Below are 25,692 nucleotides of genomic sequence, written 5' to 3' on the forward strand. Positions count from 1 at the left end.
TGTTAACTGGCCAACCATTGATCAGATTCTGTTTTTTATTTATTTAATTTACTTTTTTGAGACGGAGTCTCACTCACTCTGTCACCCAGGCTGGAGTGCAATGGCATGATCTTAGTTCATTGCAACCTGTGCCTCCCAGATTCAAGTGATTCTCCCACCTCAGCCTCCTGAGTAGCTGGGATTACAGGCACATGCCACCACACTCAGCTAACTTTTATATTTTTAGTAGAGACAGGGTTTCACCATATTGACCAGGCTGGTCTTGCACTCCTAATCTCAAGGGATCCACCCGCCTCGGCCTCCCAAAGTGCTGGGATTACAGGCAGGAGCCACTGCACCAAACCCAGATTTTATTTTTTGAATGGACCAACTCTGAATATTAATTCAAGTTCTTACATGGTCAAACCCACAGTACTTGCTAGGTTAAAATGACTAATTAGTCTATAAAGTTGACACTACTATCATGGGAGTGTTAGAATAAAAACACTATATATCCACTAACTCCTAATAATATTGCTTTCCTTGATTTTACTAGCTGCTGAAGATTCAGGAGGTGGTGATGACAAAAAGTCCAAAACATGTTTAATGTTGTAATATAATCTTAACTGGTCTAAACTTCAAATATCATTTTACCTTTGAAGAAAACCAGAAAACATTCAAAAGAACTTCAACAAATCATCAAGTAACAGAATAAGAGGATCTTCAGAAAAACTACCCTGTGACTATGAAGAAAATATATATTGCTAGCCCAAAAACCCCAGGGGCAAAATAAAGCTCAACAAAAGTGCAAAATATGACAAAAATAGGTACATTTTTGGTGCCAATTTATTTTAAATTAAAAAATATGCAATCCTGAAACTAGTCACAAATTCTTTTTTAAAACATTAATTGTATTTATTTGCTAAGGCTGCTATAACAAAGTACCACAGACTGGGTGCTTAACCAATAGAAATGTATTTTCTCAAAGTCTTGGGGGCTGGTTCAAGATCAAGGAGTTGGCAGGGTTGGTTTCTTGGGAGGCCTCTCAGCTTGGTTTGCAGATGGCCATCTTCTCCCTGTGTCTTCACATGGTCTTCTTCCCTCTGTGTGTGTGTGTCCTAATCTCCTTTCCTTATAAGGACTCCAGTAGGACTGGATTAGAGCCTACCCATGTGACCTCATTTTAGTCTTAATTACCTCATTAATGGCCTTATCTCCAAATACAGTCACATTCTGAGGTACTGGGGATTGGGACTTAAATATATGAAATGGGTGAAGGGTGGGGGAGACACAATTCACCCATAACATTCGTAACTGTGATTCATACCTCAAGCCACTCCCCGAACTAAAATCTCTCAACATGTCTTAAGAGTAAACGCAATATAGAATGTATAGTGTTGTAAACATGGTATAGAAAATAATGATGTCATTTTATTCAATGTTATTCCATCTGAAATGCTTATCTCTTTCCTCTACTTTTACCCTTGATAATACAATGATGAAGACCAAACTATTTTTTGGCAATTTATTAAAACTATGCCTTTGACCTACACTCCTCCTTCAAAGTTTGAAATCAATTATTTTGGATGTAACTAAGAATATTTTTTACAGTTCAGAACTATTCTTCTCATTAAAAAGATTATCAATGCACAAAATACTAACTGGATAATCATAATGCAAGTTAAAGCAGCTAATGAATATTATGCATTAAGAAGCATGTGATTAGATTATGCAAGAACCTTGTTATCAAAAATAGTGTGGAAAAACTTCAACCAAGATGACTTTCTAAAAATGATTAATAGACCTACCAGGCATTCTAAATATTAAATTGTTAAGAGAAACTAAGGACAATCAACTACTTCGACTGCATGGTATATGTCTGTCTGGATATTCAAGAAATTTAAGATTTCTTCCTTTACTTATCTATAATCATAGATAAAATTAGAAAATAGAATAATAATATAGTTATGCCATATATTTTATCATGGATTTTTTTTGTCACAAGCTATCTATATTCTAAAGAATTGACGATCAATGAACCTATATATTTTGTAAGATAATGTTCAATTTTGAGCAGCCAAGAAATGAATCGCCATTTGTTTTATTTTTATAAGTTAGGTACTTAGAATTGTCAGACTGTTTCTCTCACAGTAGAATGTAAAATTTATGAGGAAAGATTTTTGTCTATTTTGTCTGTTTTGTTCACAGCTCTATCTTGGCACCTAGAGCAGTGCCTGGCACAAGGTAGGCACTCAGTAATATGAATGAATACTATGTGAATAAATGTTATAACAAACAGATATAAATAAGGTATGACAGTAAGTCATATGTACACTCAAATGAGTATTGTTTATTAAAGTAATCAACTTAGCTAAGTGATGCATGCTCCCTTATTTCCATTGCTTAAAATAATTTTGAAACTCCACTTCCAGAATCACTATTATTTTAAAAACCATGTAAGAAACATTATTCCTTTAGCCCCATGTAATTTTGGACCCCAAAACATCAGTCAGCTCAAAGAACTTCCCCTCCTTAGTCACCAGAAATTGTATTGAGGGTAGAGATGTCCACCACTGAAGGTCTGCCAAATACATGAACTCTGCATAAGAGCAAGTATAAGAAGGCCTAACTTCAACACCCCCAGACCAGTGGTCTGCTGACCACCACTGACTGCACTACAGCAAAGTTTGAGATAGGTGTGTAGGAGAATTACTTTTTAAACTCATCATATTAGAGGCCTTTTCAAGACTCCTTAAAAACATGACTCCCATTATCTGTCACTGTGTATGAGTGGATTAAGTATTGTGATTTTATATAAATTTATAAATGAGCCTGATGTCATAAACCTACTTGAAATACCAAATACACTGATCTATTTTTAAAGGGTCTTTAGATATTCTTCCTAGTTAAATTTCTAATTTTAATTTTGCAGGAATTTTATTTTCTGACAACCACTAAACAATGGACATATTTTTACCATAAGAATGTTTAATTGCATATATTCTGCTACTAATATCAGTCTTGCTGCTGGACATTTCAAACACTTTTTCCTCAGAAATATAGATTCATTTTTACACACTACAAGTAGTGAGGTGAAAAAAAAACAATTTCTTCAAGAAGTGAGGGGACTATCAAACAATGTTAAACATTGATAAACCCAATACTGATTTACTTTTCTGAAACAGGTTCAGAAATGATTGCATAATTACTTCCTAGATGGTTCCTTTACAGCCATGCCCAGCTCAGTGCCTCACATATAATAGAAGCCTGATAAATATTTGTGGAATTAATTAATAACAACTGTTTAATAAAAGGAAAATCTCTGATAATAACCATTTTAAAATGATACCAAATTACTTATTTTGCAGTTTACTGCCAATCATTCCGTGTTTAAATGTTACTTTAGTATATCTTCAATAAAATACTTGCTTATGTTCAGTTCATTTTCTATATGTCCTTTCTCTTATTCATCAAGTCAAGCATCTTCTCCTGTATCTATCCATTTGCTCTTTATAAAAGCAGCTCTTTGCTAGTTTTCAGAAATCAATAAATCCTTTTGAAAATCTGATTTTTGAAAATTTGAAATGTATGGACTTTTCCTCCAAAAAACATACACAGAAGTTTGCACATAGATTCTAAAAAGGCTTGGATCTCCTGAAGCACCTCCATAGACCCTTGCGACTAGGACCTTACGTTAAGTTACATTTTATATTTCTGCACAGAAGTTCTATTAGTCCATTTTCACATTGCTGATAAAGACATACCGGAGACTGGGGAAGAAAAAGAGGTTTAATTGGACTTACAGTTCCACACGGCTGGGAAAGCCTCAGAATCATGGTGGGAGGCAAAAGGCACTTCTTACATGGCAGCGGCAAAAGAAAATGAGAAGGATGCAAAAGCAGAAGCCCCTGATAAAACCATCAGATCTCGTGAGACTATTCACTACCACAAGAACAGTATGGGGGACACTGCCCCCTTGATTCAAATTATCTCTCACTGGATCCCTCCCATAACATGTGAGAATTATGGGAGTACACATTCAAGATGAGATTTGGGTGGGGATACACAGCCAAACCATATCAGAGGTATATTCATATTTGCATGAGTGTATCTGAGGCAAGATACATGCACATAGTATTATTCAGTTAAATTATCTTATTGCATAATCTCTGCCGGGGAGTCAATTTTTGTGAACACATGAACTGTTTTAGACTACTAGGACCTCACTGGCTCCCTGTGGTAATAATTTACTTAATAGTAAATTATCCACAGGCTAGGAAGTCAAATTTGATTATAACAAACTCTCTTAAGTGGTAGAGGTTAAGAAGGAAGCAAGAGACAGGCAAGCAAAAAACCTCATAAAGCAGCTGGAAATAGGTGGTAATGGGAAAGCAGGTACTTATAAGAAGGGTGCCAGTTTATCAATGGGAAAGAAAGAAGTTAAAGACATACATAATCGACTTTAATCCTAGTAATTTAAAATAACTGGCAGAGCATGGTGGCTCACACCTGTAATCCCAGCACTTTGGGAGGCCAGGATGGGAGGAACGCATGAGGCCAGGAGTTTGAATACCAGCCTGGGCAACACAGGAGGACTCCATTTCTACAAAAGAAAAAAATGAAAAACAAACAAACAAATCCAGTATTGGTGGCTCTAAAAAAAAGAAAAAGAAGAAATAATAAAATAAAATAATGAAGGCAAGAGAAGATAAATAATGAAGGCAGTGAAAAAAAACCTACAAAATGTAGGAACAATGGAATCTGTCCAGCTCTATCCTCTAGAGGCTACAAATAAAACAGAATTGTAGATAAGCAATTGAAAAGATACTTAAAGGACAGGAAAGTCTTTAATTGAACTAATGAACTTCCAAAGCATCTGACATTCTGACAGAACCTGGATTTTTATTTCCAAAGACAAACCACACAATCTGTAACTTGCAGATAAAAACTTATATGGAATTTCAAATTGCATGAAGTTTAAAACTTCATGAAGTTTCACATTAAGGAGCGGAGGCTTCTCTCTCTCGTCTCATAGAAACAAATCCTGAAAATACTCATCAAATTCTTCTTCCCTATTTTAAAAAAAAGCATACATATTAAGATCAATAATTCGAGTAAAAAAATTACTACATGATACATTATATGAGATTAATAAAAATAAAATACTTTAAGTCAACATATTGGCTGATTCTGCTATATATCAATATATTCCCATGATTCAGCCATCAAATAATTCTTAGTTTCTAGAATAATCATAACTATACCCAGATTGATTAAAATAAAAATATTTCATATGTTGGCACCTCTCCCTAAACGTACTACCTAAAATTTTGCTTTGAAATACTTGTGAAATGTCATTGCTTCTCTTTACTTTGTGGGCTTACTTTATAACTTCTCTGTTCATTCTCATTTTAAATTATAGTCTGCTCAAGAAGTGAATAAAAAAGAAACTATTTTTAAGGAAAAATGTAAGCCTAAGTTATATTGGGGAATAACTAAGGGGAATTGGGTAAATCTCCTTAGGCTGTAGTTTTTTTTACTACACTGAGCATAGTAAATATATTAGATATTTGTAACAGTAAATATTATTATTTTACTTTTTAAAAGACCAGTGTGATAGCAGTATAGCAGTGTAGACGTGTACTTCCCATGCAAGGGACTCCCTTGCATAGGTTTATGATACACAGTATGATGGAATACGCTTCTCTGGAAGCTTAAGAAACAGCCATCTCTGAAGAAATCCAAGCAAGGACCAGAGGTTCATCTGTTGAAGTGAACTGATGAAAGATCTATTTATCAGGAGAAAGCTGGATGTGTTGGCTGCTTATGACAATGGCTGGGAATAAGCTCTAATCTTACCAGGCTAGGCGGTCCTTGGCATTAAACAGATCACCATGATGTTGTATTTTTCGATTAATAAAGCTGTGGTTATAGCTTCCTAAACTGATTGAAAAGGTACATATTATATATTAATATCAGCACTTACTGTGATTTTTCATCTGTCTCTGGTAGTGGACCCTTCCAAAGTTCAGATTCTGAAGCACTTTCTTCCTCATCAGAGTTTCCTGTTCATTTAAAAGAGATGATTTTTAAAAGTCTATTATACTTAAAACACATTTTGAATTATTCGCCAATACAATTTACTTTTTATTTAACTCAGCTTCAACTTTTATGGCTCTCTAGAAATTTAATTCACTCTCACAGGTACAATAAATTCTTTTAAAACATATATAAATAAGCCAAGGGATACCAAAGAGTCTCAGCAAAAAGGCCGAGGATTTAAGTCTCATCGAAACTTCTCTAAGTTACACTGAGTTAAAGTAGCAATTCCACTATTAACTCTTATAAGTGAATTATCTCTTGCAATATAGTTGTTTCTGATCTAGTTTCTTCTTTTTCTTGGTTACACAGAAGACAGGCAAGTTAAGATTTACATTTGTAGAGAACATGTTTACATTAGGATTAGCACCTTAAGAACTGAGCTAGTATGTAAGACCAGCTAGTAAAATTATTTTTAAAAAAATTGTCAGACATTTTAAAAAAACCAATGCTGATTACATAATGAGAAGAAGCCTGTTTCAGTGAAGAAACTGGCATTCTCACACATTGCTGGGAGTGAAAATTCTCTAAACCTTTTTCTGGAGAAAAATCTGACAATATAGATCAGTTTAAAACACATACCCTTTGACCAGCAATGCTGCTTTTAGGAATTTGATTACTTACATACATAAATAAGCACCTCTGATACATATGTACAAAGATGCACACTGTGTAACAACAACAAAAAAACAACCTAACTCCCCACCAATTAGGGATTAAGGACTGGTTAAATAAATACTATACAGCTGTTTAAAAACATTAGCATATCTGTATGTACTGCAATAGAAAAATGTCCATTCTATATCAAATTTTTAAAAAGTTACAAAAAGTATGCATAGTATAATAGATATGTTAAAAACATATGCACATTATATACATACATGTAATTTTATATATGTATTGTAAGTTTGCAAAAGCCAACCAAATTTAACAGTGATTATATCACCTGTGGGCCTGGAATACTTTTACTTTCTATTTTAAACATTTTCAAATTGTTTGTATTTTAAACAATGAGCATGAATTACCTTCAAAATCAGTAAAAACAATAAAGACACTTTATTAAAGATGACAAAATAGACATGTTTCAAATAAATCACCTGTATTAGTCAACTAAAAATTTAAAAATACTGAAAAATTATCAGACAATAACACTATAATCCACAAAGTAGTTACATTAGCAAACAATTCCTCTCCAATAATGATTATTAGTCTAAAAAAGAAACGGCACAAATGTGGCCTGTCAATACAGAATGTCCTTTAGTTAAACACAACATAAAAATAAAACAGCATTGATTTGTTACGGTAGTTCTAGCCTTTTACCTGTTGGACTCTGATCCCTGAATCAACATGTGTGTCTGAACTTTGCTCCTAACTGAATCTATTCTGACACCAATTCTAGCAAAAATGGCAAAAGGGGGGGAGGGCATTTTGTATTCTAATGATCTACATACAAACGATAAAATTTTAATCTTGAAAACAAGATTCCTGGCTCAATGACAGCCATCACTGGAATGGCCAGTGTCCCAAATTGACAATGTGAGGGAAAAAAAGCATTAAAATCTTCTCTTATTTTTATGAAAACTCACTAATATGAGATAAGGAAAGCAGAAAAAAACTAATTAGGCCTAGTAAGGTTATTACTATTGTATTACTCTGCTAATGTTAATGATGCCAGAGAACAAAACCTACAAGACCTTTAGAAGTGGACAGCTGTTATCTTGTTCCCTTCCAAGAGTACTTCCCACATGCCAGCTTTCTTACACCAGTTTTCTGATACCAGTCAATTTTACTAAAAAATCAAGTCAGGTTAGAGTAACATTATAAACTAACTGTCTTTAAAAATACCCACTAAAAAAGTGGCCAGATATCCCTAGAGAATCAAGTCTACAAGACTGGACTAAATGACCTTTAAGTTCCCTTATAACCCTATGAATCTATAGTATCCTGGTTCCCTGAGGGTTGGCAGTCACTACAAATCATTGCTATCATAACTGTTACAACCTGCCAGGGGCAGGAGGGGTGTTACCAAGGAAATAACAATTGGAAGAACAGGCAACACAAAAGAATGCATCACTGTCAAATGTATTCAGTAATTATTGGTAAGTAGGGATCAGAATTTAAGTCACTGACTTTCTGAGTTGAAAGGGGAACCTGGAGGTCATTTAATCCAACACTTATCCAATGAATGAACCTTCACTGCAACATCTCCAATAACAAGTGCCAATCCAATCCCTGCTGGAACACTCACTACTCCAGAGGCAGCCCATTTCTCCATTCCTTTTGTCAGACAGTTCTAAGGGACAAGTTTTTCCTTAAATTAAGACAAAAATCTGTCTTTGGGCAGTTCTGCCAACCCAGTCATAAAAAATAAGTCTCCTACATAGTAGCAGCCTTGCAAATATCCACACAGTAATTTCCATGTCTACTTCCTCACCTCTTCCCTCCCATCCCTTCACTCTTCTCGCAGGTAAACATCTGCAGTTCCTCCAACATTCTTCCTACAACATAATTTCAAGTTTTCTCAATACCTCAGTTTTTTTCTTCTTGACCTGCTTCAAGTTTTCAATGTTCCCTTTAGAGTGTGGTGCCTAAAACTGTATACAATTTTTCCTACATGTTTTGAATAATGAAAGTAGGTCTATCACCTTGGTTTTTGTGGCTATTATATGGTAACTAATAACTTGCACTACTGAAGAAATGGCAAATGTCTCCAATAATCATGGTAACAAATAGACAGGTCAGATATTTATAGACTTAACTTTTGATTTCATCAATTCTAGAGAACAAACATAGGATTTATATGTCTGTATTTTTCTTTTCTCTGATAACAATGATAGCTACAGGTTATCAAGGACTGACTTTGCGTCAGGCACATACTTTACATGTATGTTTTCTCATTTGATTCTGATAATAATCCAACAAAGTAGGTCTCTTTATACCCATTTTACAGACAGAAGTGAAACACAGATCAAATCATTTAATGTGGATCTGTACAATGCATATGCCAAAACTGAGGTATAAAGAATAGACATACAGTTGACTTCACTGATGAACAGTTATTGATTGATGATACAGGTAAAGGGCATAGACTTTGGAATTATAAACTTATGTTTAATCCCAGCTTTGCCATTAACTATTTGACCTTGGACACTTTACTTCAATTCTCTGGTTCTTGGGCGATCTCATGTGCAACGTGACTACAGATAACAATACTTGAAATTTGTTAAGAGGGCAGCAAATCATCAAGTTGTATACTTTAAATATATACATTTTTAAAAACTGAGTTTCTTCATTCATTTAAAGACATTAGGTCTTGATTTTTCTCATCTACAAAATGAGGATATTATATGCACATTATATAAAGATTAAATGAGGTAACATATCTAAAGCACTTGTTACTGTGCCAACAGAAATTGAATTTTTCTCCATGGATTTGGTTTTAATAATCCAGATGTCAAATGGGTTAAGAAGGTAACTGAGTATTGTCCAAATGGAAATAAAATAAAGAGCAAAATGTGAGGTCTGAAATTGCCAAGACCATGTAATACAGACGACTGACCGCCTGAGAGGATATCTGGGGTTGGCATACCATAACAACGTATATGTTTCATGCTTGCTATGGTAAATAGCTTTCCGGCTGCCAAACAGCAGGTCAGCTTGAAGTGGATAGTTTGTTTTTTCAAGACCAAATTAGCTAGAGGTTTCTCAGTTTGGATATAGTCTTCACAGTATTCACCCTGCTTCTACTAGTAAAAATTTGACTTAGCTGAGGAGAGGTAAAAGAGCATTAAGGGCTATTTCTAGGAGGCAGGGAAGGATTCAGAGGGCAGGGGTGAAAGACAGTGGGAAGGAGAAGGCAGGCAGAAGAAATAAAAGAATAATATAAATCAGTGATTCAAGAATTCACCCCAAAAGATTTTTTAAGGATAAAAAATTAGAACTGAAAAAGGAGAATTTTTTCTGTATTGCATAAGCATTCACGCCTCTCATTGTTGGAAATGGATGAAAACTAAAATACACTTTCCCACTTTAGCCTGTGTACACCTTTGTTGAAGTATGTATCTATGATTTCATCCTGAGATAACATTGGTCCACTGGTTTTATACTTGAATGTATTTTCGAAACTGTCACTACATTTTACCTAATTTAGGAAAGGACCTCCTGATAAATTAGAATTTATGTGGAGAGAAAGAAAGTGTCAGTGCTTTAAGACACTTCAAATATGCTGAAAACAAAGTTGGTACAAGCAAAATAATTATAAGGAATATACTATATTCCTAAGCTAGAGGAATACCTCCATCAACATCTCCCTCTCTGCTAAATTTTTAAACAACAAATATCTTAACATTTCTATTTTTCTCAGTGCAAAATTTCTGATCATTGAATACTTAAAATTTCTTGTTAAGAATTATACTAAATGCAAATAATGTTTATATTTGAGTTTTGAAATTCAGAACAATCATCAAACTTTTTTCCCTGAGTTTGCCACATTAAATATTATTTTAAAGTCATAAAAAATTTTTTTCTTAATTCTTAGGTTTATAAATAACCAAGTGACCAGGCGTGGTGGCTCACGCCTGTAATCCCAGCACTTTGGGAGGCCGAGGCAGGCAGATCACAAGGTCAGGAGTTCGAGACCAGCCTGGCCAACATGGTGAAACCCCATCTCTACTAAATATACAAAAATTAGCTGGGCATGGTGATGGGTGTCTGCAGTCCCAGCGACTTGGGAGGCTGAGGCAGGAGAATCACTTGAACCTGGGAGGCAGAGGCTGCAGTCAGCCGAGATCGCGCCACTGCACTCCAGCCTGGGTGAAAGAGCATGACTCCGTCTCCAAAAAAATAAAATAAAATAATCAAGTAAGCCTAGAAATCTCAAGTTTCTAAATTTCTATGAGATAAGTCCAGAGAGTATAAAATGAATTAGATATGCTATTGAACTACACCTTATTATTAGGCCTTGAGCCTACTACAAGTCTTTAAAAAATTCAACATTATATTACTGTTTAGATTCAAAGCTACTGTTTGTTATGACACAAATGGATGTACCCTTTTATAAAACCCATAGAAGACCCTTCTCTCAAAACTGCCAGCAAAAAGCTGAACACTATAGGAGTTCTCATTATTATCTTATGGGTATAATTAATCTTTCTACTGCTGGTTTCACTCTTAGGTTTGGTTGTTAGGAAGAACACTGACAAATCTGTGATCTACCTCTGCAATTATGCAGGACTTTTTGGAATACATTTGTGTGTATAAATTTCACCTGTAGCTTTACATTGCTATTCTACCTTATTTTTCCATTATTCTGACTTTTTTAACCTTAAAAAAACTTACTGTGTATGTTTTTATAAGTCATTGTGAATACTTTTTGGAATATTGCAGGGAAAAAATAATAAAATTTGCAGCAAATCCTCAATGAAATCCAATCTGTTTTGATCCAAACTAGTGAAAACCATAGGCCTAATTTAAATCCATTTCAACCTCATCCCTTTCTCTTTCTTCCTTCACATTTTATAACAGGAAATTGAAAGATATATCCATTGTATTTACTGGAAAAATTTTTAATGCTCTCTGTACTTAAAATGAGGAACTTCTTAATGCCCTTAATTGGGGAATAAATCCTATATACTTTTGGCCTTTTTTCTACAGTTTTTCTCATGTACAAAAATAATTAACAAAAACAAAAAATAATTCACATCACAGCAAGATACAATTCATGGGAAATCTAAATTGCAAATACCTCAAATGCGTATTTTTATTAAATAAATACTTGTTACTTACTAAGTAGAGAATCTTCAGATTTCTTTGAAGATGAATGTCCTGAGCAGGAAACATCATTGATTTATTAACTATCATCTTGTAGTAGTACAATCAATGTAGCTATAACCAGAATTCTTAGCAATATTCTAGTTTGCTTATAGTCTTACAGATAAGCACTTCACTGTTTTCTAATCTTTCATGTTCCTTAGTCTTATCTCCCTCATTAAAATGTTACGTTCTTTTAGGCAGGGATCATATCTTATGTGCTCATATGGTCTGTAATAGCCAGCACAAAACTTAAAAAATAATGAATACCTGCAAAAAAAATCTCATATTGCTAAAAAGAAAACCTCACAGATTAGCTGCAATGTAAGCAATAATTTATTATCTATAGAGATGTTCAACATTTGAAAGCAGTTTACAAATAAACACTTGCTTTTTACAGTATCTTTTCTAAAGTCATATGCAGATGAGCATTAGTTCTCAGAAACTGATAAGAACACATACAATTACGTCATAAAACAAAAATTCTCAGCTACAATGAGAATTTGTCATCCAGTGAGAGAAACAGAGAGAGAAAGGCACTGAAGATCTGTCAGTGTAATTTAAAAAAAAAATCACCACGATACAGAGCTTCCTGCAATAAGACCTCAGGGAAAATATTTCTGAAGGATGATAAAGTAAAAAAGGGCAGGTGACAGATGGACAGTAACAATTCCTCCAATGTTCCTGGGATAGGAGGCCTCGTAACCCACAGTTTTTGGCCCCTTTAGACCAGATGAAGAGTATAAGAACTACAGGGTAAGGAAACAGGAAATGTATTCTTTCCTGTCATCCTCTAATGAGGAACATGATACCTGCTTCCCAATATCCAAAGGTCTATAGGTAAAAAAGATGTTAGGCTTAATTTGGAGGCCCAAGAACATAATTAGAACCAAAGGGAGGAAGCTGTAGATTTTGGCTGAATGTTAAGAGAAACGTGCTAGCAATTACAACTACCTGAAAATGTAAAGCATTATTTTTGATAGTAGTGGGTTCCTTTTCCCTGGAAATGTTGAACCAATGCAGAACAATCACATGATATACAGCAGTGCCTCTCTCAAACTTTAGTGCATGTGATTCGCCCTGGGAACTTGTTAGTAGATCTGGAAGGGTCTGAGATTGTGAGTTGCTAACAAGTTCCTAAATGCAGCCCAGAGGACCTTACTGTGAAAAGCAAAACTAAAGAATATCCTTTTAGTCATGATTCCAGGACTGATCTCTGAAGTTCCTTTCAACTTTGAGAAAATGTGGTTGAATTCACTGACTCACTCACCTACATTTATTGAATGCCTACTATGGGAGCAAGCACTATTAGGAGTTAGAGATAACGAAGTAAACATGTCACACAGTCCCTTCCCTTACAGAAAATAAACAATTTATTCCAAGGATACTATGTATTTCTAAAGGAGAAGTGACAGGTATTACTGGAATGTGTAAGAGGAACATAATCTTATTTGGAGAAGTGAGGAGAAGGGTGTCAGGAAGGGCCTTTCCAAGGAATTGAGCTAAGCAGAAACCTGAAGGATGACGTAGTAGCTTTTGGGAAACACGTGATGGTGAGACAGATAAGATTCTGAACATTTTGCCAAGACAGTCTACCTAAATATCCTGTTCTCCTCCTCATACGCAGGTATGAGGAGCAGACTGGTCCTTAAAGTCAGCTATTGATCTTTCTTACTTTTTCTCTCTCATACATTTTCATTCAGCTATCTAGTTCATCCATCTATTACTCATTTAACATTTTCTAAGACAGTAACCTAAAGCCATGAGAGTTGATGGGATTACACTGGGAGTACAGAGAGAAACTAGAGAAATCTAGGTAAGAGCCCCAGGAACTCTAACAGCTAAATGTAAGACTGAGAAGGAACTTCAGTTAAAAGCAGCTAAGGAGGTCGGGTGTGATGACTCATGCTGGTAATCCCAGCACTTTGTGGGGCCAAGGTGAGAGAATTGCTTGAGGCCAGGAGTCTGAGACCAGTCTGGGAAACAGCAAGACCCTGTCTCTGGAAAAAAAATATATATATATTAGCTGAGTATGGTAGTGCGGGCCTGTAGTCCCAGTTACCTGGGAGGCTGAGAAAGGAGGATCACATGGGCCTCCGAGGTTAAGCCTGCTGCAGTGAGCCAAGATTATGCCACTGTATTCCAGCACTCCAGCCTGGGGCCTGGGTGACAGAACAAGACCCTGTCTTACAAAAAAAAAAAAAAAAAAAGCATCAGCTAAGGAGAGGCCAGAAAGATAGAAATAAAATTAAAGGAAGTTGTTTTGAGTAATGTCAACAGTCCAAATGCAGCTGAGATGTTAAGCGTTTATTAGTAACTCTTCAAGTCTGGTCCAAATTAAGGTGGTCTGGCAAGAAAGAATCAAATCAACAATAAAGCTAATTCTAGATGATCCCAGATAAGATATTAAAGAGTTCCACATGGTTTTCCTAAAAGTTTGCTAAAATTTTGTTATTTTCTGTTATATACCATAGAAGTTGGGGGTAAAAAAGCTATATTTCTAGAGACTTTGCTTTCAAAGGCACTCTAAATAGAGAATACATAAGAAAGAGATGTCTCAATTCCACCTTGCTTTGGTCTTCTATCCCTGAAGAATCTTCAAAGTCTTTTACTCATTATTATTTATGCTGAACATGAGCTAGTGGGGTGCTAGGGATATAGCAATGAACAAAGCAGGCAGAATCTCTGCCTCTCTTTGGTTTTTACATTGTCATATGTGTAATAACGGAAAGTGTCAGGAGCCATGACAGCATTACAAATGAGAGTCCTAATTTAGATTCAAGGTGGGGGATGAAATCAGGAAAGGATCCTTGGAAATGACATTTAAGAGCTTAGATCTGAAGGATGAGCTGGGATAGAGCTGAGGGTTTTAGGAAGAGAAGACACAGCATCCATGTAACCCCTAAAATTGAAAGAGGCTTGACATTTTCCAACAACTGAAAGGCTACACGGGGGGAGTGTGAACGTGAGGTACGGAGTGGTGAGAAACAAGCCTTGTATAGTACAACAAGTTGTGGATCACAGAGAACCTTTTAGCTTTGTCCAGGATTTTGGTTATCAGCCTAAAAACAACAGGAAATCATTGATTTATGGAGAATGGATTAAGAGGAGGGAAGGTGGGATGGCAAGACAGAGGCAGAACCCGTAAGGAGAATATAACAGTAGCCTATAAGAGAAAAAATAGTGGTTTGTAGTAGGGTGGAGAGAACTTGAGAAATATATACTCTGGAGGTAAAATTCACAGGACTTGGTGACAAATTAAACATAAATAATAAGGGGAAAGAAAGTATCAAGGATAATCCCCAGATTTCTGATATTAGTTTTTAGGTCAACATAGGTGTCATCTACTGATGGAACACTAAAGGAAAAACGTCTATAAGGAAGATCGTGTGCATATGTACGCATAATATAAAGGGTCCAACCCCAGCCCTGAACCTGAGTATTCATCTACCTGATCTACTTTGATTGTATTGAGTAACATTTCATAAAGTAGAGACTAGTTCTTTCATTTGGAATACGCAGTGATTAACATGGTATCAGTTTTGATAAGAATGAACATATAATACAAGAGGGCAACAAATTTCTTAAGTGACACATTAAATATTTTACTAGCATATAAGGATAAATAAGTTTTTAAAACTCAAAACACAGTTTTAACATTTATTGGTTAAAATTTACCTTAGAGTGGAAAATAATTAAGATAGAGACAAAAAGGCATTCTGCTACAAATGCCATCTCTCAATAAGCAATAAAATAACAATATCTTCCTCTCACCATCTATCAATTTTAAGAAGTCTAAAGGTTGGTGACACCATATACTTGAAGCTATGGGAGTAGACAGTACCACAAGGGCACGTAGATTTAAACTCTGCTACATAATGAATATAGCACCATGTGCAAGAAGAAGTAAATGCTTCTAAGAATGCAACATAGCTAATGATCTTCATAGCTGGAGCAAGAGAGCCCTCTCCTGTCCAAATATTATATTAACATTGGCTTGAATCTAATTCAATTACCTATCTAAATTAGTCTGGTTCACTATAAATTACAGCCGATTTGACTCTACTTTATTATGGGCTAAAAAAAGCAACTAGAAGTAACCTTCGTAAGAGCTAATATGTGCCAAGTACTATGCAAACTGCTTAATGAATTATCTCATTTCAACTTCTGAACAATTCTAAAAGGAATCAAGACCATTTTACACATGAAGAAATTGAGTCTTGGAGAGCTTAAGGACTGCTAAGGAAAAAGCAGGCAGTTCTAAGTATATGTGCACAGCACCATGCTAGGCTCTGAGAACACAGATATATGACAACCTTTCTCATTTCTAGAAACTCATAAACTAGTGAAAAAAATCACACAGGCCATTATAAATAAAATCAGTGTTATAATTTTATATTGATTTATAGATTATAGACTGTTTAAAGGCACTGATCAAAGTGCCTTTCACATTCTTATTTGAGTTTCCACAATAAGCTTGACCAGTATGAAGGCTAGGTATTCACCTCACCCCTATACACATAAGAAAAATAAAGCAGTTCAGTGACTTATACAAAGTAACAAGTCTGTAGGTGACAAAGCCAGGAATTAGAAAACTGTTGGCAATATTATACTATCTGCCAAAAATGAACTAAAATTAACCCTTAATTAATTTAGAGGAGGTCTTAAAACTCCTGTAATTCACTTTAAGTTCATATCTAAATTCTCAGCCAGTTTCCTCTCAACTACCATAAAATGAAATTCTAAATGCATTCACCAGTTAGATGAATGAAATACGGCAGATTATATTTCATGCTCACAAATGTGAGTAGATGCCTTATCTTAATTTCCTTTTACCTTTATCTTTTTTCTTGGAGGCCTCTTCTGCAGAAGATAATCTGGATTTTTTATGTGATGACTCTTCACAATCTTTTTTGGTTTTATCTTTTCTTTTTTTTGACTTGATTTCTTTTCTCCTTTATGTTAACAATATAAAATTAAAGTTAACTTTTCCAACTGACCTTTTCAAAAATAAAAACCATCATACGAACAAAAAACCAAAATCAGTTAAAATATTTATTTTTTAAATGTGATTTATATAATAAGGAATGTTAAGTGAGACTGTAAATATTTTAGGCTCGTATATTAATTAAAATCATTCTGTAAGATAATGAAGTCTTAACACTGACACAAATAATTATTTTCTATAAGTTCTGCATACGACCATAGTAAATACAAATTATAATTGTATGTTTCCTTCTTTCTATATTCTATCACTTAGCCATTTAAAACAAAATTACAAAAACAAACCTCATTTCCCTTCACATAATCCATATCCACCTACATGTTAAAAAAGCACAAATAAGATGAAACTGCTGAACAGCTCTAAGCCACCAGTAAATAGAAATTTCTTCTCTTAAGAATAAAGGAATATAGTAAAAGCATAATGGAATGAAAATGGAAAGGGCTTATTGTTAATTCATATATCAACATCAGGCCACTTATAATTTATACTCTTATTGTTGCAGCTTTATCTCTTCTAGGGCAGGTTTACAAGGTTGGCAAGCAATTAATTAATTTTAATAGGTTAAGAAAAGAAATACTAAATGGGAAAAGGTGATAATGCTGAAATTGGGACTGGCAAGGAGAACAGAGACAAAGGAAAAGATTACTTTCAAAAAACTTGTTCAGTAGATTTTCCAAGTTAAAGTACATATACCAAATGCTATAATAGTATTTAATGCAGTAAATACTGCATTAAAATAGGCATTACAAAATGCCTATTTTGTAAGAATCATTTTCATTTTGAAATGAAGCTCAAAAGTCAAGGTCAAAACAAATCTCTGCTTTCTTTCAGTATCACTGATGGGAAGGGGAAATAAAGGTTTAGGCTATTCCAGCAATCCAAAAAATTCTGGCTAGGTGTGGAGGCTTATGCCTATCATCCCAGCACTTTGGGCGGCTGAGGCAGGAGGACTGCTTGAGTCCAGGAGTTTGAGAACAGCCTGGGCAACATAGGGAAACACCATCTCTACAAAAACTTAAAAAAAAAAATTATCCAGGTGTGGTGATGTACGCCTGTAGTCTCAGCTATTCTGGAGGCTGAGGTGGGAGGATCACTTGAACCCAGGAGGCTGAGGCTGCAATGAGCCATGATCACACCACTGTGCTTCAGCCTAGGCAACAGAGTGAGACCTTATCTCAAAAAAATAAAGAATAATGAAAATAATAAAAATAATCCTGCTAATTTTAAGAATTAAAAATATTATTTAACATTTATTTTTAACAGCTAAAATACTATATAGGCACATTTATAACAAAGCTGTTATTTTTTGACAACCCATGTGATTGTTTGAAAAAAAAGAAAGCTATTTTAAAATTAATATGCTTATGTATACATTTTATAAAGTTGCAAAAGCTGAACTTTTAACCATTATCCAGCGCATAAAACCTGACCATCACAAAGGCAAGTTGCGAAGAATCAGTGTGAACATCTTTAATGCCAGGTACTGTGGCAAGCACTTTACATGCACTTTCATTTATTCCCCACAATAGCCTGAGTAGCCTCATTTTCACAGGTGATAAAATTAAGCCTTACAGAGGTTAAGCAGTTTGCCCAAGAAGAAGCCTAGTAAGCGGAGAAGCTGAGATTAAAAACCGAGTTCTGATTTCAAACCCCATAACTGCAGGACACTGGTATTCCCACACATTCAATGTGGCAGATACATTAAAGCTCATTCAATAAAAGCCTGATTTTAACTTTTTTTTTTTGAGACAGAGTTTTGCTCTGTTGCTAGGCTGGAATGCAGTGGCTCAATCTTGGCTCACTGCAACCTCTGCCTCCCAAGTTCAAGCAATTCTCCTGCCTCAGCCTCCCCAGTAGCTGGGATTACAGGCACCTGCCACCATGCCCAGTTAATTTCTGTATTTTCAGTAGAGACGGGGTTTTACCATGTTGGCCAGGCTGGCCTCGAACTTCTGACCTCAAGTGATCCACCCAACCTGGCCTCCCCAAGTGCTAGGATTACAGGCATGAGCCACCGTGCCTGTCCTTGATTTTAACATTTAAAATGAGTATAGAGGTGTCTAATCCTTTGTAAGAATGGCAAACTCCAGCTAAAACACTGTCTAAATGAGACACAAGAACTGCTTTATGAAGTCTGCTTTACAACATAATTTCTAATATTAAAGTGTCAGAACATTGGCTCCAAACTAAAAATTCTAACATCAATCTACCACCCCACATAGGCCTTTACGTTTAAAACTGCTTGGCAAGAATAGGGCATGGTGGACTTCTAAACCCCTCGTTTATGTAGCCATACGACAATGCCAGATTTTCTACATGATCAACCAATTCAACCATCAACCACCTAAGTCTACATTTAGATACTTAGTGCAGGTAAATGACTATATCCTGGATTACTAAACATTAAGAATGGCATTTTAAAAGACATTACCTGTGATGGAAATTTAATTTAATGGAACATTCTTGGCATAACCCTAAAAAGAAAAGACACCACTGAATGGCTGATTTTGAATAACCACACTGCTAATCTACTTTTAATATCATAAATTCGCACTTTCTTTATATCCCATTACTATAAGAGGGGAAACAAACAATCTAAAGAAAACAATCTGACCTTCATCACCTCAAAAATGCAAATATATACACACATACATATAATAAAAATATTAGATTGCTTGAGGAATTGAAAATATTCTAACACTGTTTTAGAAAAATGTGTGGTCAATTTGTTCCAAAAACAAACTGTGTTCCACAGGCACGTTAACATGTGTCTCACATCAAAGATATCTAATAATAATGTGGGTACAGTCATTTCCTCTGAAGTGCTCTAAGAACTTTCAAATGCAAAGGAACTTTTCAAATAGTTCCATAATTGTGGTCTCTTTTTTTTTTTTTTTTTTGCCTTAATCTCAGTTCACACTGGCTGACTTTTCCTCTTGAGCACTTCCAGAAGGAACTCAGAAATCAGTCTGTATTGACGTGCATAAGTAGCATGTGGGGACATTCTTGACTTTTATTGGGTATGAGCAGAAAACTCTGAAGGCACATTTACTTAGGACCCAGAGAAGGCTAAAGGCAATAATATGATGAGGGAGAGGAACAGCTGACACATGAAGACTAACTTAAAAAATAAATAAAAGAATGACAGACTCTAAAACATGCATCCTAAGGGAAACTGCTGTATTCTGGAGTATTTATTCCCTATGGTTTTAAGACTGAGGTCAAGAACAATTATGCCTTCCTAAAGTTTTTCTTTATTAATACTGTGAAACAGAGTGAATTTATTTATTATGTGTGCTACAATAATATCACTGAGTAATCAGCTAATGTGAGATTACACTGCCTTTTCTGATACTGTGCCTCTTAGCTATGTAATGTGGTGGCATTCTCAAGTTAATGGGGACAGAGCCCCACTCTACAAATTACCAGTTTACATTTGACATTAGAATTCTTTTTACTGAAACACCACTGTAATGCTAAAAATGTAAAAAATTGAGGCTCAAAAATTCTTTGAGACTTTGGGAAGCTCCAAGAAAAAAGAGCACTTCCAGAAAGGTATGTTAAAAATTGTATTTGAATTTTAAAGTCTATATATTTTTAAATTAAAGACAAACTTGGAAGAATCAATCATATACCCCCTAAAATCAACTTACTTAATTTAACAAGTGCATTTCTCTTCTCACCATGCTCAATATAACCAAAATTAACTTCCCAACTCTTTAAGCCTTCTTTTTTATCACAATATTTATTTCCACAGAAAAATTGACCTGCAGAAAGGAAAGGAATATTAGCTATGGTAGTTGGTGACAATATTTATCTATATGATCTAGTATTACCCCTAAAATGTACTTCTAAAATATGCAAATTAGCCATAGTCAGCCTTTAAAAACTGACCAGAGCAATATGTTCAACCAACTTGTATACAAGTATCGAATCAAAGTAGTTACCAAAAAAATCAGTCACAGAATTCTTGCTTGATAGACTGTATTCAGATAGACATTTTAGTGACTCCCTATTAGGGAATCTTACACTTTGGAAAGACAGTTTTAAAGAATGGACATATTTCTCAGAAAGTTGGTTTAAGGAAAAAAAAAACAAAAAAAACCCAACATACTCACAAATACCCTAAAAGAAAAAAACACACTTTCCAAAGTACACGCACTTATAGCTGGGTGAAACCTTTCAATATTTAATGGTAATAATAGTTAATAGTTTTAAGTATTAGCATAATGACATTTATTTTAAATACTAGCATAGATGGCTTTGAAAACACATTTAAAAATTCTAGCACTTTGAGGTGAAGTTCAATACGTAGTCAAACCTGATACTCTAAATTTTAGAATAACTTGACACTATTATTAACATCACACACATTACCATGTCCACAATATATTAAAACCTCCAAAAAAAGACTAACTGATAACCTGAGAGAAAAAAAGAGAAACGACTCAACAGTAATTTACTTTGGCAAAAAGACAGATCAAACTTTTATTAATTTATATCACAATAATTTGCACTAACAGGAGCAAATCTGTAACCAGCAAATCTTTTTCATAAAAATTAAGAAATTATCAAAATGAATTTAGAAAATTATATCCTAAAAATACTTATTTCTAAATCAGCCTTTTAAACTCATTCCAAATGAATATTTTATTAAATCTATATGTTTAGAAGGTAAGGCTTTGTTGTTAAAACAGCAACAAAACTATAACTTTATAAAAGAAATCACGTAAATCACATTAGTAGCTTTCTTTCCCTTTCCTAACTAGTCCTTTATTCAGTTATATGAATTTAGAGACTATCCATCAATTTTTTTAAAAGGTAGCATTATAAACTCACCTGAAAATCTTATTCAATAAAAGTACAACATCTTAAAATTGTGATAGACATTTCAGGATTCCTCATTATTTCAGATAAAAACATAAACTAAATTATAACCCTAAGAAAAGTTAAAATAGCTTTAAATTTGTTCTTTTTCCTTAATGTTGTTTTATGGCATATGCAATTTCACACCTAACATATCCAATTTATGGAAGATATATATGAGCCACAATGATAGCATAAATATTTAATCATTTAAAAATGTAATCTTTCCATTTAAAAGATATTTTAAAGTAAGTTTAAAATTATTTCCTTAGTGCTACTATATAGTTTTCAGTATTTTAACACTTAAAATGCAATTACTCAGTAAGGAGCTAATTTTATAGCAAGAGACAGTATGGAGATACACAATTTCCAGGAAAAATTTTAGGAATAGATTTACAATAATGCATAGAAAAAGCATTTACTGATTGCCTACCAAATGTCTGGTCTTTTGCTATTAGACTAAGTATTTGGGCTCAATATAAGGGACTTCCAAAAATGAGTACTAGCCTGCCCCCAAATTCTATTAGGTTTAAAGTGATATTTAACTTCTACTTTCAAAATGTGGATTTGGCTGAAAAACAGTAATACCAATTCATTATTCCAAAAATTAATAAAGAAAGGAAAAAAATAAAGCTTTCTTTTTTGTTGAAAGTTGTCCTGCTACGAAATCTTTAATTTGTAAAATATTTTCTACATACTTAGAAATAGGCAGAACATTCAAACTGAATGTTCTAAAGGCAAAAGTATAAAGGTAATAATCATTAAAGCATTATATTCTGACCTTTGCTAATAATGTATCATGAATACATCTTCTCTAATTTTACTTTTGTAGATAATAATTTCTTCTATATGTTAGGAATGATCTTAATGACTCCAATTCAGTAACTTAACAAAATAAGTTTATCCTATTAAAAAGTAAAAATTTTAAAGAATTACCTTTTCCTGAAATTACTTCTTTTTCTACTCGCCACCTAAATCCAAACTGATAATAAAAAAATTACATTTATGCCAATGTAAATTTAAATTAAATTTAAATTATACAGAAATCTAAACACGGAGCCAACAATGACATTCACCAAACTAAAAAATAAATGTAATTCCCATCATGACAGATTTTTCTCTTCTTATAGGATTTGAAGAAAATTCATTGAACAATTACCAATTTATCTGTTAAGAACAATCTACTTTAAGATAGCTTAAAAGTTATAGGTGCCAGGCCACAAGATACCTAAGTTAACAAATAATATATCCTGTTCTGTAAGACTGACAAGAAAAAAAGAAGTTATGGTATAGTAAAGAGGTAGTATATTCTAGTACAAAAAAGTACAGCCTTTGGAGTCAGATTATTTACATTTGCATTTTAGCTCTACCACTTAACAGCTGTATAGTACTGGGCAAATTATTTAATCTCTTTTTTGCCTCAGCTTCCTCATATATGTAAAGTAGAAATATGAGTACCTACTTCCTTGGTACTCATAGAAGTTTAAAGAGGTTTAAATGAGATAATACGTATGAAACACTTAGAATAGTAACTAGTATGCTCCAACAATCATGCTTCTTGGTATTTACTCAAATGAGCTGAAAACTAATGTCCACATGAAAACCTAAATATAGATGTTTACAGCAACTTTATTTCTAGTTGCTGAAACTTGGAAGCAACCAAGATGTTCTTCATTAAGTGAATGGATAAATAAACAACTGTGGTACATCCAGACAATTGATATTATTCAGTGGTAAGAAGAAACATCAAACCATGAAGACATGGAGAAACTTAAGCACATATTACAAAGTGAAAAAACCCAATCTGAAAAGACTACATATACATGATTTCAACTATATGATATTCCAGAAAAGGCAAAACTATGGAGGAAGTAGAAAGATCAGTCGTTTCCAGGGATTAAGAAGGAGGGTGGGATGAACAGGTGGAGCACAGAGGATTTTTAGGGCAGTGCAAGTATTCTCTGTGATACTATAATGGTAGACACACGTCATTACACATTTGTCAAAGCAGTAGAATATACAATAGCAAGAGTGAACCCTAAAGTAAGCTATGGACTTCAAATGATAATGATGTATCAATGTAGGTTCACTGATTGTAACAAATGTACCACTCTGGTGTGGGATGCTGACAGTAGGGGATGTTATGCATGTATGAGGGCAGGGGGTATATGGGAACTCTGTGCTTTCTGCTCAATTGTGTTGTAAACCTAAAAATGCTCTAAAAATTAAAAGCAAACAAAAAATACACTCGGGAAGATTACTTGAACCTGGGAGGTGGAGGCTGCAGTGAGCCATGATCATGCCACTGCATTCCATCCACCCTGGGCAACTGAACAAGATCCTGTCTCAAAACAAACAAAAACTACAACAACAACAACAACATAAAACAACAAACAAACAAAAAACCACTCCAGTCTAGAAACATGCATACCTGTACCCAACTCAAGAAGCTCTTGTCACTCATTAGGTCTTAACCTTGGGAAAGTTACCTAACTTCTCTACTTCCTCTTCATGTATAAAAATGGAAATAGTAACAACCTTAAGTTCACCGGATTGTTATAGTAAGACAGAAGATTCAGATAAAGTGTTCAATGCCTTGCTAACTTCAGTTTGTTGTGGTTTTTTTTTCAACCTTCTGAAAAGCTAGGACTATAGGCATGTGCTACCCTGCCTGGCTAATTTTATTTTTTATAGAGACAAGGTCTCACTATATTGCCTAGGCTGGTTTTGAACTCCTGGCCTCAAGCTATCCTCCCACCTCAGCCTCCCAAAGTACTGGGATTATAGGCAAGAGCCACTGTGCCTGGCAATTTCAATTATATTTTAAAAAAATCATCAATCTATTACTTGAATTTGGCAATTTTGTATTTTAAATGCAAATAAAGGCTCAAAATATTTCAAAATATTCTGATTAAAACCCAACAAAAATAAAATCCTCCAAATCTAGGGGAAAAAATAAAATTTCAGGATAACTCTGTTTAATTCTATTTTTCAGCCTATATATGTATGTGGAGATTGCTTGCCATCCAACATATGTTAGGATGTCTACTGAAGCACAGCCAAGTTGTAACAGCAATAGTTTCCAAACTTTCTTCTTCATTCATTAATCTATTCAACAGATAACTTATTAAGCAACTACCTATTGGGCTTGGCATTCCACTGAGGATAAAAAGTGATTATTAAAATAGTGTGTCACCAAGAAGATTATAATCTTATGAGGAAATAATAAATGTAACAAAACAAATTACATTATATCCTACTAGTTAAAGATAGTATATTCTTTCCTGACATAAATGTCCTAGTTTGGATTAAAGCTGAAGTTATTCAGGATTTGGTGCTGAGCCTCCTTTTCTTCTCACTCTGCACTCATCACAATGAGGTCACGTACGCAAGCAGTAAACAAGAAGGATTCTGACTTTATGACCATGGACTTGAACTTTTATGTATAAGAAAAATAAACTTTCCAGCTCATTTAAGCCAGTGGTTTTTTTCGGGGAGTCGTCTCTGTCCTTGCAACTGGACCTAATCCTAATTGATACATTGATCCAACTAAAAAGGGGAAACGCAATAAAGAAAGGAATAGGAGTAAGAGGCAAAGGTGGAAATTCACTAAAAATGCTCTAGAAGTATCTACTATATATATTAGGAGCTGGTTTTAATTAAGTGAATAATACACTGTCTTTGTATAAATAAAGAGAAGAGAAAATGCATCCTAGTGAGGGAACCAAAGGCATTACTCTTTCTCCAACACCTCAAACATGGTATGCCAAAACCAAACTCACTATCTTCCCCCCAGAAAAAAAAATCCCCCTCCAAATTCTGTATTTTTCTCAGCATCCATGGTCAGAATCTTTGAGTCACATCTGATTTCTTGCTGCATTTACTCTCATGTACAATCACTCACCATGTTCTAGCAGGAAAATACACATTTTTTC

General features: G+C 34.4%; 2 protein-coding genes across 7 annotated transcripts in view; one reads left to right on the forward strand and one right to left on the reverse strand.

Moving 5' to 3' along the window:
- Positions 1–594, forward strand: part of PDE6C (phosphodiesterase 6C) — a 52,665-nt gene extending 52,071 nt beyond the window's left edge. Inside the window, exon 22 of the mRNA XM_024253860.3 lies at positions 536–594. Coding sequence (XP_024109628.3) covers positions 536–594 — 59 coding nt within the window. The remainder of the gene's footprint in view (positions 1–535) is intronic.
- A 4,262-nt stretch (positions 595–4,856) lies between these two features.
- Positions 4,857–25,692, reverse strand: part of LOC100442439 (protein FRA10AC1) — a 32,832-nt gene continuing 11,996 nt past the window's right edge. For 3 of the 6 annotated variants that reach the window (XM_002820995.6, XM_009245633.4, XM_009245634.4), the window contains 7 exons: positions 22,694–22,739; positions 20,545–20,658; positions 19,323–19,365; positions 16,723–16,841; positions 11,863–11,901; positions 5,966–6,044; positions 4,857–5,051 (listed from right to left, as the gene is read on the reverse strand). In XM_002820995.6, the coding sequence (XP_002821041.2) occupies positions 5,009–5,051; positions 5,966–6,044; positions 11,863–11,901; positions 16,723–16,841; positions 19,323–19,365; positions 20,545–20,658; positions 22,694–22,739 (483 nt within the window). In that variant the 3' untranslated portion in view covers positions 4,857–5,008. The remainder of the gene's footprint in view (positions 5,052–5,965; positions 6,045–11,862; positions 11,902–16,722; positions 16,842–19,322; positions 19,366–20,544; positions 20,659–22,693; positions 22,740–25,692) is intronic. The other 3 variants (XM_024254162.3, XM_054522656.2, XM_054522658.2) reach the window with 1 other exon arrangement.

The sequence above is a fragment of the Pongo abelii genome, chromosome 8, assembly GCF_028885655.2.
Source record: "Pongo abelii isolate AG06213 chromosome 8, NHGRI_mPonAbe1-v2.0_pri, whole genome shotgun sequence".
Lineage (NCBI taxonomy): Eukaryota > Metazoa > Chordata > Mammalia > Primates > Hominidae > Pongo > Pongo abelii.